General features: G+C 49.1%; 1 protein-coding gene across 1 annotated transcript; it reads right to left on the minus strand.

Annotated features, from left to right (window-relative positions):
- Positions 1 to 609: 609 nt before the first annotated feature.
- On the minus strand, positions 610 to 1,560 carry LOC119940838 (olfactory receptor 6C74-like). Its single transcript, XM_038761187.1, has one exon. The coding sequence runs from the start codon at positions 1,540 to 1,542 to the stop codon at positions 610 to 612; it is 933 nt and encodes a 310-aa protein (XP_038617115.1). The 5' UTR covers positions 1,543 to 1,560.
- Positions 1,561 to 15,091: the final 13,531 nt, after the last annotated feature.

Genomic DNA, 15,091 nt, shown 5'->3' on the forward strand with positions numbered 1-15,091 from the left:
CAATCTTATTTATTGAGTCTTTACTGTGTGCAGAGCACTGTGCCAAGCGCATGGGGGAAATATAATACAGCAATAGAGACTATCCCTTCCCACAATGAGCTCACAGTCTAGAGGGAAGGAAATATCTATCAATACAAGTAAGCAAACATCAACATAAATAAATAAAATTACAGATATATACCGAAGTGCCTCGGGGGCCGGGGGGAAGAGCAAAGGGAGCGAGTAAGGGCTAAAGGGCCTGTTACTAAAAGGCTTCACTTAGCTCGGATACAGACGGAGATTTGCAAAAAAAAGGCATTGAACCTGTGGATTTCTATTGGCTTTGGCACAGACCCACTGAACAAACCTAGAAACGTCTCTCACGTGGAGTGAAAAGCCTTGACTCCCCTCTGAGTGGATGAGAGCAAAGGGCTGAGGCAGCAGGGGCCTGGCCAGGGGAGGGATTTCCAGGAGGGCGGGTGTGGGGGCGCCCAGAGGGATGGAGAACCGTCAGGTCCTGTTTGTTAGACAGGAGATGAAGCATTAGGATAATGTACAGGTACCGAGTCTCTGTGGTCGACCTTCTGCGGGATTTTCCGGTGGGATTTCGTGGCTAAAGAATCCTCACACTTAGGTGGAAAATTCAACTCGGTGCACCAGGTCCCTGATGGCCTGCTTCACCTGCTGGTTCCGTAGGGTGTAGATGAAGGGATTCATCATGGGGACCACGGAGGTGTTCAGCACGGCCACCCCCTTGGTCAGGTCCACCCTGTCCTTGGCGGACGGTTTCATATACATAAATATGCAGCTGCCGTACGTGATTGAGACCACGACCATGTGGGAGGAGCAGGTAGAAAAGGCTTTTCTCTTCTGCTGAGCAGAGGGCAATCTCAGAATGGCGCGGGCTATGGCTGTGTAGGACACGGCCACTAACACCAAGGTGACCAGTAGTGTCCCCAAGGCCAAGATGAAAGCCATCAGCTCCAGGAACCCGGTGTCCGAACAGGAGAGCAGGAGAAAAGGGGAGACGTCACAGAAGAAGTGGTCAATGGCTCCGGAGCCACAGAAGTCCAGTTGGAGGCCAAGGATGAGAGGAGGAAAGATGACCAGGAACCCGGTCAGACAGGAACAGAGGACTAGCAGGGTGCAGACTTTCTGGTTCATCACGGTCGTGTAGTGCAGAGGCCGGCAGATGGCGACGTAGCGGTCATAGGACATGGCGGCCAGGAGGAAGAATTCCGTCGCCCCCAGGAAGATGAAGAAAAACAGCTGAGTTGCACAGCAGTTGTAGGAAATCGTCCTATCCCCGGTGACAATGGTAACCAGGAATCTGGGGATGCAGGTGGAGGTGAAACAGATCTCCAGGAAGGAGAAACAGCACAGGAAGAAGTACATGGGGGTGTGGAAGCGGGAGTCCAACAAGGTGAGGGTGACGATAATCAGGTTGCCTGTGATGCTCAGAATGTATGTGACAGACATGTAGAGGAGAATCACCACTTGCAAATTCGGGTCATCCGTGAGTCCTAAGAGGATGAACTCAGTCACTTGCGTGTGATTCCTCATAGCCGACCTGTAACTCCTGTTGGAGAACACCAGAGGGCCGTCAATCCAGCTCTCTGGAGGGTGATAGAGGGTTATGACTTCTTCCTCGCTAGACGAACTGGGTAGGAACAGCTCTAGTTGTGGGAGACGTCGGGCATGGTAGGGTCACAACCCAATCCTTTAGATGACTTCATGGGTTGATGGCAGGCATCTCCCCGCTGGACAACTGAAGTGTGGGTGTCCCAGCTGTGACCCTTAGGCTTCATCCCCGAAAACCTGCGTGATGGTTGGAGTAGAGAATGCCTTTACTGAGCACCCATTTGGTCGGGTCCTGCTCTAATAGCTCGGGGAAGTACACAACAACTATTCCCTGCCCACAAGGAGCTTCCATTCTTATGGGGGTGGCAAACGTAAACGTACATACCAATAGCATAGTCAAAATGAGAATTCGAATAGCATATATACCTGATTGTTGAGAATGGGTGCAGAATGTCTCCTGGAGCATGGGACTGGAAATCCCTTGTCTGCATGTGATAGCCCACTGTTGGGTAGGGACTGTCTCTATATGTTGCCAGCTTGTACTTCCCAAGCGCTTAGTACAGTGCTCTGCACACAGTAAGCGCTCAATAAATACGATTGATGATGATGATGATGATGTGGCAGGGCGGGGGGGGGGGATTGATCTTTGCTCAAGCCCATGAATGTCAAGGTTTCACCTGAATACATGCCCCCAAACTGTCAACCGTCAGCACCTGGATAACTGAGATTGTCAGGAACTTGATGGAGGAAGAGTGTTTAGGATCATTAGCATAAGACCCAGTGAGTGTTAAGGAGCTCATGGCCCAGTTATCCCTGGAGATGCTGCAGAAAAGGGAGAAGGCCCACAGGAGACAAGTCCGGGATGTCTGCTCTGGGTGAATAATAAGCAAGCAATATCTCACTCCAGGTTCACAATCTATGTAGGAGAGAGACTAATAATTGAATCCCCATTTTGCAGGTAAGGGAACTGAGAATGGTCAAAGTAACTGGTCAAAGGTCACCTAACAGGTAAGTGGTGGAGCATGGTTGAGAACCCAAGTCCTCTGACATCCAGGACATGTCTTTTCCAGTAGACAACACTGTTTCTGAATATTAGAGGATTTGGATACATTGATACATTCAGTTGTATTCATTGAGCACTAACTGTGTGCAGAGCACTGTACTAAGCACTTGGAAAGTATAAATCGGCAAGATATAGTGATGGTCCCTACCCAACAACTGGCTCACAGTCTAAAGGAGGGAGGAAGACAACAAAACAAAACGAATACACAGGTGTCAATACCATAAGAATAAATAGTTATAGCTATATACACATCATTAATAAAATAAATATAATAAATATGCACAAATAAAATGAATAGCGTAATAAATATGTACAAATATATACAAGTGATGTGGGGAGGGGAAGGGGGTAGGGGAAAAGGAGGGAGGGCGATGGGGAGGGGCAGAGGAAGAGGAAAGGAAAAAAGGGGGGTTTAGTCTGCGAAGGTCTCCTGGAGGAGTTGAGCTCTTAGTATGGCTTTGGTGCAGGTGAGGTAGTCAGATACGAACCAGCCATCAGGGAGCCCCTAGGGATAATAATAATGATGGCATTTGTTAAGCGCTCATTATGTGCGAAGTACTATTCTAAGCGCTGGGGGGTTACAAGGTGATCGGGTTGTCCCACGTGGGGCTCACAGTCTTAATCCCCATTTTACAGATTAGATAATTGAGGCTCAGAGACGTTAAGTGACTTGCCCAAGGTCGCACAGCAGACATGTGACAGATCGGGATTCGAACCCATGACCTCTGACTCACAAGTCCTTGCTCTTTCCACTGAGCCACGAACTCTGCTTGGAACAATAAGGATGACAGCCGATTGGGGATTGAGTTTTTTTTTTGTGTGTGTGTGTGTGTGTGTGCTCGCTTGTGTGTGCATTTGTATTTGTCTCTCCCAGAGGTCTTTCCGGATGAAGTCCTCTTTTCCTTGAATAATAATTATGATATTTGTTAAGCGCTTACTTTGTGCCAAGCACTGTACTAAGCGCTGGGGTAGATACAAGGTAATCAAGTTGTCCCAGGTGGGTATCACAGTCTTAATCCCCATGTTTACAGATGAGGTAACTGAGGCCCAGAGATGTTAAGTGGATTGCCCAAGGTCACACAGCAGACAAGTGGCGGAGTCGGGATTAGAACCCACGACCTCTGACTCTCAAACCCATGTTCTTGCCACTAGGCTATACTGCTTCTGTACTCCCTCTCCCTTCTGCACCGCTATACACTTGGATGTTTACCTTTTAAGTATTTGCTATTCACCCCACCTTCAATACTACAGCATTTACATATACAGCTGCAATTTCATTATGGATTTATATTTATGTCTCTCACTCCCTCTATACTGGAAGGTTACTGTGATCAGGAAAGGGGTCTACCAACTCTGTTGTACTCTCCCAAGCGTTTCATGAAGTGCTGTGTGCACAATATGTTCTCAATAAGCACTATTAACTGATTGATTTACTGATTACAGCCCAGCCCGCATCCTCTGCTCCTCTGCCGCTAATCTCCTCACGGTGCCTCGTTCTCTCCTGACCCGCCGTCGACCCCTGGCCCACGTCATCCCCCTGGAATGTCCTCCTCCACACATCCATCAAGCTAGCTCTCTTCTTCCCTTCAAATCCCTACTGAGAGATCACCTCCTCCAGGAGGCCTTCCCAGACTGAGCTCCCTCCTTCCTCTCCCCCTCCCCATCCCCCGCCTTACCTTCTTCCCCTCCCTATAGCACCTGTATATATGTATATATGTTTGTACGTATTTATTAACTCTATTTTATTTGTACATATTTATTCTATTTATTTTATTTTGTTAATATGTTTTGTTTTGATTTCTATCTCCCCCTTCTAGACTGTGAGCCCGCTGTTGGGTAGGGGCCGTCTCTATATGTTGCCAACTTGTACTTCCCAAGCGCTTAGTACAGTGCTCTGCACACAGTAAGCGCTCAATAAATACGATTGAATGAATTGAATGAATGAATGACTGATAATTACCAGTTTTGAACCGGAGCACCACGACAGGTTCATAGGTTCTGGGAGCCCGGGACTAGAGGGAAGGTGGCTGCAGTTGTCCGTAGATTGAGGCTCTGAAATACACAATGGAAAAGGAATGGACCAAAGTGATCCTGAGAGGTCCTCGCTTCCTTAGCACCCTGCCCTGATTCTGGGATCATCCCAAATGCCCATCTTGCAGTTGGCAAGGAAGCAAAGCTGAGATAATGTCAAGCCTGTGTCGAATTTCCCACCTTTTCCCCTGTTCCGGGTTTTCACGCACCTCTCCAAACGATGCTTTTGCCCTCCCATCACCACTGGACACGCGACCCCATCAAACTACCCGAGGCCTAAATGAGTGGGAAAGAAGGCATCAGGATTTTTCTCTGCTCATAGCAGGGAAATCAGTCTGGAACCTTTAAGCAGGAGATGGGCTACTCTACCTAATGCAGGAGCAAGAATGAGGATTTTATTCTCTTTTGTTACTGATGGGCACAAGGGGATCGAATGTGAGAACAGTGAAATTTTCCCCAGGGGTTAGTCGGGAGACACTAATTAATGGTAGATGCTTTGGTGGCTCTGGATGTGAACGTGTAATACCTGGATTGGGGCCCCATTCAGAAGGTCTGAGGTGGGGCCCAAACTGCAGCCATTCCAATCCATTAATTCCCAGTCCAGGTGACCAAGTCCGTCATTCGTTTTATTTGAGTGCTTACAGTATGCAGAGCACTGTATTAAGCGCTTGGGAGAGACCAATATAAGAATATAACAGACACATTCCCTGCCCACAACGCGCTTACAAGTCTAGAGTGGGAGACGGACATTGATATAAATAAATAAGATTTTAGATATGTACATAAGTGCTGTAGGCTGGGAGGGGAAATAAATAAAGGGAATAAATCAAGGTAACACAGAAGGGAGAGGGAGAAGAATAAAGGAGGGAGACCAAGAGAAGAGTAAGCAAGGTGGAAAAATGGGAATGTTCCTTCTACAAACTGTGGCTGGGCCCAGAGATTGTTGATGCATAGGGCTATTTGGGAATGGAACCCACTCTCAATTAATCCATCAGTCATAATTCCTGAGCTTCCACTCGGGGCCCAGCGCTGTACTGAGAGCTTGGGAGACGAAAATGGAAACAACAGCTTGGAACAGCATGGCCTAGAGGAAAGGATCCCGGGCTTGGGAGTCAGAGAACCTGGGGACTAACCTTTGTCTCTGCCACGTGCCTGCTGCGTGACCATGGGCAAGCCAGTGAGCTTCTCTGTGCCTCAGTTCTCCTGTACTCCCTCCTGCTTTGACTGAACCCCAGGCGGGACAGGGATTGTGTCCAAACTAACTAATTTGTATCTACTACAATGCTTAGAACAATGTTTGACACATAGTAAGTGCCTAACAAATACCATAAAAAGTGGATTGAATCCTACACCCTCCTACTTAGATTGTGTTCTCCAGGTGGGGCAGGGACTATGCCCGTACTGATTATCTTGTATCTGCCCCAAGGGTTAGTACAGTGCTTGGCACATAGTAGGCAAGTACCATAAAAAATAGACATGATCCCTGCCTTCAAAGAGCTTTAGCATCTATCGGGGGATTTTCTGCTTTTATCCCCAGGGTCCTGCATCTCCTCTTGTCTCAATGGAAGTAATCACTAGCACTGTCCTCCCTTAGAAGGTAGAAGGAAGTTATTCCCTTTCCAGGAGCCCCTATCACCACATTTACCCGTCGTCCTGTCCCTTCCTCCCACTGCCAGTCTTTTCATTCCATCAGGTTCTCCTCACTCACGAGGTCACCGAGTGTGTCTCCAGTGGCTATCAATCAACCAGCGCATCAGGCAGAAACTTCTCACCCTCGGTTTCAAGGCTCTCCATCACCTCTCCCCCTCCTACCTCACCTCCCTTCTCTCCTTCTACAGCCCAGCCCGAACCCTCCATTCCTCTGCCGCTAATCTCCTCACCGTGCCTCGTTCTCGCCTGTCGACCCCCATGCCCACGTCATCCCCCTGGCCTGGAATGCCCTCCCTCCCAACATCCGCCAGGATAGCTCTCTTCCTCCCTTCAAGGCCTTACTGAGAGCTCACCTCCTCCAGGAGGCCTTCCCAGACTGAGCCCCCTACTTCCTCTCCCCCTCCTCCCCCTCTCCTTAGGCTTCATCACCGGGATCAAAGGGGATAAAGCATGAGCATAACAGGTCAGAAAGACCTGGATTTTAATCCTGGCTCGGCCATTTGTCTGATGTGTGACTTTACGCAAGTCACTTCATTTCTCAGGACTTCAGTTACCTCATCTGTAAAATGGGGATTAAGATTGTGATCCCTATATGGGACCAGGACTGTGTCCATTATGCCTTGTATCTACCCAGTGCTAAATACAGTGCTGGACACATAGTAAGCGTTTAACAAGTACTACAATTATTATTACTACTATTATTATTATCATTATTATTATTATTATTATTAATAAAGGGACCCAACTTGGGGCAGTAAGGATGACAAAAGGCAGACTGGGGATAGAGCTTTGGGGTGTGTGTGTGTGTTTTGTCTCTCCCAGAAGTCTTTCTGGATGAAGCCCTCTTTTCCCTTAGTTTCTCTCCTCTTCATCGATTATACACTTATTATTCATCTTACCTTCTGCCACACAAGTACGGCCATACCCACAATTTATTTATGGATTTATATATATATTGTATTATTCTTGTGATCAGGTCACATATCTGCCAACTTTGTTGTTCTCTTCCTAGTGTTTCATAAAGTGCTCTGTGCACAGTAAATCCTCAATAAATACCTTTGATTAATTGACTGATTGTTAATTACCAGTTATGAACGGAGTCTCCAGAACAGGGTCAGAGGCTCCTGATGTCCAGGGCTGGAAGGAAGGTGGATGCAGTCGTCACAGATTGAGGCTCTGAAATCCACAATGGGAAGGAAACGGACCAAGATAACCCTGAGTGGTCCTTCCTTCCCCAGGACTCTGCTCTAAATCCGGGAGTCTTCCCAAATGTCCATCGTAGCTCAGGCCCGGGGCAAAGGCACGGAGATAATGCCACGCCTGCGTGGAATTTCCCACTTATTTCCCTACTTTAGTCTTAACTCACCTTCCCAGACCCTGTTGGCCTCATCAGCATCTTATCACCATTGGACATGCGACCCTATCCACTCCCCGCAAGGCCATTCCAAACCATCAATCCCCAGTCCAGGTGACCAATAGGACAAGGGAGACGGAGCAATGGGGATCTTCCTTGTACAAAGCATGTCTTGGCCTAGAGGTGGTTGAAGTATTGGGCTCTTTTGGCAATGGAACCTACTTTCAATTAGTGCATCAATCGTATTTCCTGAGTTCCTACAGGGGTTCCTTTGCTGAGAGCTTGAGAGAGGACAGTGGAACAGCAGCTGGGAAGCAGTGTGGCCTAGTGGAACAGTTCATGGGCTGGGAGTAAGAGAACCCGTGTACCAGTCTTGGCTCTGCCACTTGCCTGTTACTTGACCATAGACAATCATGGGCGCAGGCTGCATCTGCTCTAATCGTACAGTCCCTACCACTGCGACTGGCCAAGAGTAATCCACGAACCGAAACCATCACGACAATGTAGGAATGACGGAGGCATCCATGCAGCCAATCAGGCTGTGTCGTGGTTGAAGGGAGGGTGGCGTGGCGGCTCGGAGCACAAAGAACGACTGGAGCTGTAGTCTGACATTCACTCTTGATGGTGTTCACCACCCCCTTCCTAACTACGACTCCCCTCAGCTCCCACGCCGGGGTTCGCCGCGATTAGCTAGGGAGCAGAAGGCGTGGTCGAGGGTTCTTCAGGCTGTTTTCCGAAAGAGATTGATAGTAATTATCGGATTTATTAATTGCATGCTATCACTCCTTGTGAGGTGTAGCATAGATAACTCAGAGACCCCAAAATCGGTCCAAATCAGGCACCCTTCATCCCATTCCCTCCCATTACCACAAAAGCCATGGCCAAGGCACTGAGAGGCAGGCCCCTTTAAACGGGTGGGATAGTTCCACATCCTTTCATTGGGAGAAGCCCGCTCAGAGCTGGTCCAGGCAGCTGGCCTTGGCCTTCCCCAAGATGCTCCCACGGGATCAAACCCTCATGAGTCCCTGCGCTCTCCGTCGGGTTCCAATGTAGTCCAACCAACGCACCAACCCAGCCAACCAGAACCAGTTGGGAGGGTTCTGTGGAGGGTCGAGCCCCAGAGACTTCCTGGAGTCGTAGTCCGAAGCTCGTTCTGGAAAGCTATCGCCTCTGCCTACCGAGGCCTGGCTCGCGGCTGTTGGAGGACGCATAGAAGGCGCCGGTGGACCATATTCAGGCTGGCGTTGCTGAGAGTTGCGGCCGCGCTGAACCCCTCCCCACAGTCCCCAGCCCTCCAGCACTTCCGTCAATAGCTGTAATTGATTTCTTTTGGTGTTTGTCTCCCCCTGTAGACTGAATGCTCGTTGTGGCCAGGGAATGTATTTATACTGTACTGCCCCAAGAGCTTAGAACAGTGCTCTACACACAGAATACTCTCAATCATCGTGATTGATCAATCGATTGAGTCAAACACAACATCAAAGATTCAGGCTTGGGAGACAGGAAGCAAATTGATATGGCCTGGAGTGATGGGAAAAGAAAGCAACTTGATCTAATGGATAGAGCTCTAATTCCTGTCCTCGACTATGTCACTCTGTGGGCAAGTCACCTGCCTGTAGTTGACTGATTTATAATTTTTTTCTTTCTTTTTTAGCTGTGTCTGAATATCATCGTCTGTTTCCCCCTCTAGACTCGGAGCTCTCGGTGGACAGGGAACGTGTCTGCTTATTGTCACAGTGTACTCTTCCGAGCGCTGTAGACAGTGCTTTGCATACAGTAAGTGCTCAATCAATATGATTGGATGAATCAATGAATGAATGAGTGAACGAATAAATGATGAATTCTCAAGGCCTTGGTTGCCTCATCATTAAAGGGAAGGTGAAGACGGTGAGTCGCATGTGGGGCAGAAGGTAGAGATTCAGATATAGGTACCATATGTGGCACATAGTAAGCACTACTGAAGAAATACCAGTCGAAGACAAAACAAAGAAACACATAAAAAAGTAACTCCTGGAACAGGATTTGATTGGGAAGAGAAGGAGGTCTGTTTTGGTCATGTGTAGTGGGAGGTATTGGCAGCAGGGCGCAAGGCCCTCAGGTAGGAGGCCTGGGACCAACTCCCTGCTCTGACACCTTTGTTCTATGAGAATTTAGCCAAGGCAGTTTGGAATCTCTGCGCCTCAGATGTCACCACCTGTAAAACTGGGCATCTGTTAACCCTCTTCAACAGGCTGAAATATCCAATGTGAGACACAAACTGCCTCTGCTCATAGTACAATCTCCTCATCCGTGATTGGCCAAGGATAATCCCTGAACCAACACCACGGCGATAATACAGGGACAACGGAATCCGGCCCAGACAACCCCCACAACCAGTCAGGCCGTGTCTGTAGGAGAACGAGGCTGGTGTGGTGCCGTGGTGGCTCGGGGCACAAGGATTTCTCAGAGCCATAGTCTGACGTTCACTCTTGATGGCGTTCACCTCCACTTCACGAAATACCACTCCCATTCTGCCCCTCGGCGGGGGCAGAGCACGGAAGGCATAGACAACGGTTGTTCAGGCCATTTTCCGATTGAGATTGAGAGTAGGAATTAAGGAATTCACTAAGTACATGCTATCATTCCCTGTGAGGTGTAGCCTAGAGAACACAGAAACCACAAACATGCTCCAAATCAGACTCCTTTCGTTCCATTCCTCCCGGGAGAGTTTACCATACAAGCAGCAGTGACCGACCATACCTACTTAGGGCGAGCCACTTCAAAGGGCGGGATTGTTTCACATCCTTTCATTGTCATAAACCCGCTCCAAGCTGGCCCAGGCAATTGCTTATGACCCTTCATTCATTCATTCATGCATTCAATCGCATTTATTGAGCGCTTACTGTGTGCAGAGCACTGTACTAAACGCTTGGGGAGTACAAGTTGGAAACATATAGAGATGGTCCCTACCCAACAGCGGGTTCACAGTCTAGAAGGGAAGTCTAGACCCTTCCCCACATGCTTCCATGGGAGGGAAACCTCACTGGCCCCATGCGCTCTCCATCGGGTTCGCATGTAGCCCAGCCCAGGCACCAGCCCAACCGATCAGACCCTCTCGGGAAGATTCTGTGGATTCTCAAGCCCCAAAGAGGTCTGAGAGTTGCAGTCTGACGCTAGCTCTTGACAATGTTTGTCTCCCCCAACCGAACTACCATTCCCTTAGTGCCCCTTGTCCTGGCTCGCTGTCGTTGGGGGTCGCACAGAAAGTGCGAGTGGCGCAAACGGGGACCTTGCGCAGCGCTGTGGCCGCTCTGAGCCTCGCCCTGCAACACCTAGCCCTTCAGCACATCCGTCTAAAGCCATAATTAATAGATTCTTATTGGTGTCTGTCTCCCACTGGAGATTGCGAGCTTGTTGGGGCCAGGGAATATTGCCCCAGGAGCTTGGAACAGTGCTCTACACACAGAATACACTCAATCAACACGATGGATCAATCAGTTGATTGATTAAGTCAAACACAACACCAAAGAGTCAGATACTGGGGACAGAAAGAAAAGTGCTACAGGCTACAGTGATGGGAAAGGAAAACAGCTTGCTCTAGTAGTGGGTAAAGCTTTAATTCCGGCTCTCAACTATGTCATCCTGTGGGTAAGTCACCTCTCTGTCATTGACTGATTTTTTCCATTTTTTATCTTGCCTTCTTTATCTATTACAGTATCATAACATCTGTCTCGCCCTCTAGACTGAGAGCTCCCTGCCTGGAGGGAAGGTGTCCGTTTATTGCTGCAGTGCATTCTCTCTAGCTCTGAAGATAGTGGCTCAGGCTTGGGAATAAGAGGTCGTATGCTCTAATCCCGCCTCCTCCAATTGTCAGATGTCTGACTTTGGGCAAGTCCCTTAAGTTCTCTGGGCCTCATCTGTAACATGAGGATTAAGACTGTGAGTCCCACGTGGGACAATCCGATCACCTGTATCTACCTCAGTGCTTTGAACAGAGCTTGACACATAGTAAACGCTTAACAAATACCATTATTATTATTGATAACAGTGCTTGGCACATAGTAAGCGCTTAGCAAATGCGATTATTATTAAAATTATTACAGTAAGCGCTTCATTAAAATGATAGAATGAATGAATGAATAAATGAAAGAAGTCTCGGGCCTCGGTTGCCCGCATTAAAGGGAAGGTGAAGACTGTGAGTACCATATGGGACAGGAGTTTGCTCAACCAGCTTCGTTTGAATCTACCCCAGCGCTTAGTACAGTACCTGGCACATAGCAAGCGCTTATGAAAAAACACCAGTAGAAGAAAAAACAAAGAAGCAAATAAAAGAGCAGGTGCCAGGGCAGGGTTAGAATGGGAAGAGAAGGAGTTCTGAGTAGGACCTGTGTAGTTGCAGGTGCCGGCGGGACGTAGTACACATGGTCTCTGCCCCAAGGAAGAGGACGACGTAACTGGGTGGAGGGACAAAAAAATATTCCCGGTAGAAGATCGTCGTACAGGATAACGAGGTACAAAAGGACTGAAGAATCGGTTGAGCGCCGATGTAATAATCCAGAGTTGCCACAAGAGGGCTGCTTCCCAGATTATTCTGGGCACGGTCGGTTCCTCTGGATTCCCAGAGCCCCGCCGCCATCCAAACAACCTCGTACAACCCTCGAGAAGCAGGGAAGCGAGTTGGAAAGGGCACAGGGCTGGGAGGGGGGAGACCTGGGACCATGTCCCAGCTCTGACACTTTTGTGTCACTTTTGTGTCAATATACACTCACTCCCTTGGTGACCTCATTCGCTCCCACGGCTTCAACTATCATCTCTACGCTGATGACACCCAGATCTACATCTCTGCCCCTGCTCTCTCCCCCTCCCTCCAGGCTCGCATCTCCTCCTGCCTTCAGGACATCTCCATCTGGATGTCCGCCCGCCACCTAAAGCTCAACATGTCGAAGACTGAGCTCCTTGTCTTCCCTCCCAAACCTTGTCCTCTCCCTGACTTTCCCATCTCTGTTGACGGCACTACCATCCTTCCCGTCTCACAAGCCCGCAACCTTGGTGTCATCCTCGACTCCGCTCTCTCATTCACCCCTCACATCCAAGCCGTCACCAAAACCTGCCGGTCTCAGCTCCGCAACATTGCCAAGATCCGCCCTTTCCTCTCCATCCAAACCGCTACCCTGCTAATTCAAGCTCTCATCCTATCCCGTCTGGACTACTGCACTAGCCTTCTCTCTGATCTCCCATCCTCGTGTCTCTCTCCACTTCAATCCATACTTCATGCTGCTGCCCAGATTATCTTTGTCCAGAAACGCTCTGGACATATTACTCCCCTCCTCAAAAACCTCCAATGGCTACCGATCAATCTGCGCATCAAGCAGAAACTCCTCACCCTGGGCTTCAAGGCTGTCCATCACCTCGCCCCCTCCTACCTCACCTCCCTTCTCTCCTTCTACTGCCCAGCCCGCACCCTCCGCTCCTCCACCACTAATCTCCTCACTGTACCTCGCTCTCGCCTGTCCCGCCATCGACCCCCGGCCCACGTCATCCCCCGGGCCTGGAATGCCCTCCCTCTGCCCATCCGCCAAGCTAGCTCTCTTCCTCCCTTCAAGGCCCTGCTGAGAGCTCACCTCCTCCAGGAGGCCTTCCCAGACTGAGCCCCTTCTTTCCTCTCCCCCCTCGTCCCCCTCTCCATCCCCCCGTCTTACCTCCTTCCCTTCCCCACAGCACCTGTATATATGTATATATGGTTGTACATATTTATTACTCTATTTATTTATTTATTTAGTTATTTTACTTGTACATTTCTATCCTACTTATTTTATTTTGTCGGTATGTTTGGTTCTGTTCTCTGTCTCCCCCTTTTAGACTGTGAGCCCACTGTTGGGTAGGGACTGTCTCTATGTGATTCCAATTTGTACTTCCCAAGCGCTTAGTACAGTGCTCTGCACATAGTAAGCGCTCAATAAATACGATTGATTGATTGATTGATTGATTGATTGATTGATTTTGTTCTCTGTGACCTGGACTAAGGCAATTTGGAATCTCTGTTCCTGAGCTGCCAGTCCTGGAAAACTGGGGATGAACTACCTGTTAACCCTCTTCCACAAGCGGCGAGCTCCGCTGTTGGACGCAGGCTGCCTCTGTTCTGGTCCTACAGTCTCCAACCCCACGATTGGCCAAGAGTAAGCCCTGAACCGAAACAATCGCGATACTGCAGGGATGACGGAATCTAACCCAGGCAGCCCACGCAGCCAATAAGTCCGTGTGGCAAGGGAAGGAGAGTGGGGCGGCGGCTCGGAGTCAAAGATTAATGGGAGCTGAAGTCTGACATTCGCTGTTGATGGTGTTCACCACTGCCTCCCGAACTGCCACTCCCATCGGGCCTCGCGGCGTGGCCCGCCAACATTGGCCAGAGTGTGGAAGGTGCGGGAGGCGTTTGTTCAGGCTGTTTTCCTATTGAGAATGATAGTAACTTTGGTATTTACAAAGTATATGCTACCGCCTCCCTGTGAGGTATAGTGTAGAGATTTCAGGGACCCCAAACTCGGACCAAATCAGGCACCTTTCATCCCATTCCCTTCCATTACCACAAAAGCAACCGCCCAAGCCCTGAATAGCCCCACGTACTGAGGGAAAGCCCCTTAAACGGTTGGGAAATTAAAACAACATTTCACTGGGAGGAGCCAGCTCTGAGCTGGTCCAAGTGGCTCCCCAAGATGCTCCCACGGGAGCAAACCCTCATTAGTCCCCCGGTTTCCTTCACGCTGAAATATAGCACAACCCTGGCTGTGACCCAGGCGATCAGACCCTCTCAGGAGGGTACTGTCGATGCCTGAGCCCCAAAGACAACTGGGAGTCATAGTCTGACGCTAGCTCTTGACAGCGTTCACCTTCCCCTACAGAACTACCATTTCCGTAGTGCCTTGTGGCCTGGATCGTGGCTGTTGGGGGGTGCACAGAAGGCGCCATTGACCCATATTCAAGCTGGCAAAGGGGAACCTGCACAGCACCGTGACCTCTCTTAGCCTCGTCCCACAATTCCCAGCCCTTCAGCACATCTATCTATAGTCATAATTAATTGATTCCTATCTGTGTCTGTCTCACCCTGTAGACTGAATGCTCATTGTGGCCAGGGAATGTGTACCAAGAGCTTGGTACAGTGGTCTACACACAGAATGCTCTTAATCAATATGACTGATTTATCGATTGATTGATTGAATCAAACACCCAAAGATTCAGGCTAGGGGGCATGAAGAAAAGAGATACAATATAGAGTGATGGGAAAGGAAAGCAGCTTATTCTAGTTGGTAGAGCTCTAATTCTGGCTCTCGACTCTGTCACCCTGTGGGCAAGTCACCTCTGTAATCGACTGATTTATTCATTTTTTATTTCTTCCATATCTGTTTCTGTATATTAATGTCTGTCTCCCACTCTGGAATGTGAGCTCCCTGTGTGCAGGG

The sequence above is a fragment of the Tachyglossus aculeatus genome, chromosome 19, assembly GCF_015852505.1.
Source record: "Tachyglossus aculeatus isolate mTacAcu1 chromosome 19, mTacAcu1.pri, whole genome shotgun sequence".
In the NCBI taxonomy this organism is placed as follows: domain Eukaryota; kingdom Metazoa; phylum Chordata; class Mammalia; order Monotremata; family Tachyglossidae; genus Tachyglossus; species Tachyglossus aculeatus.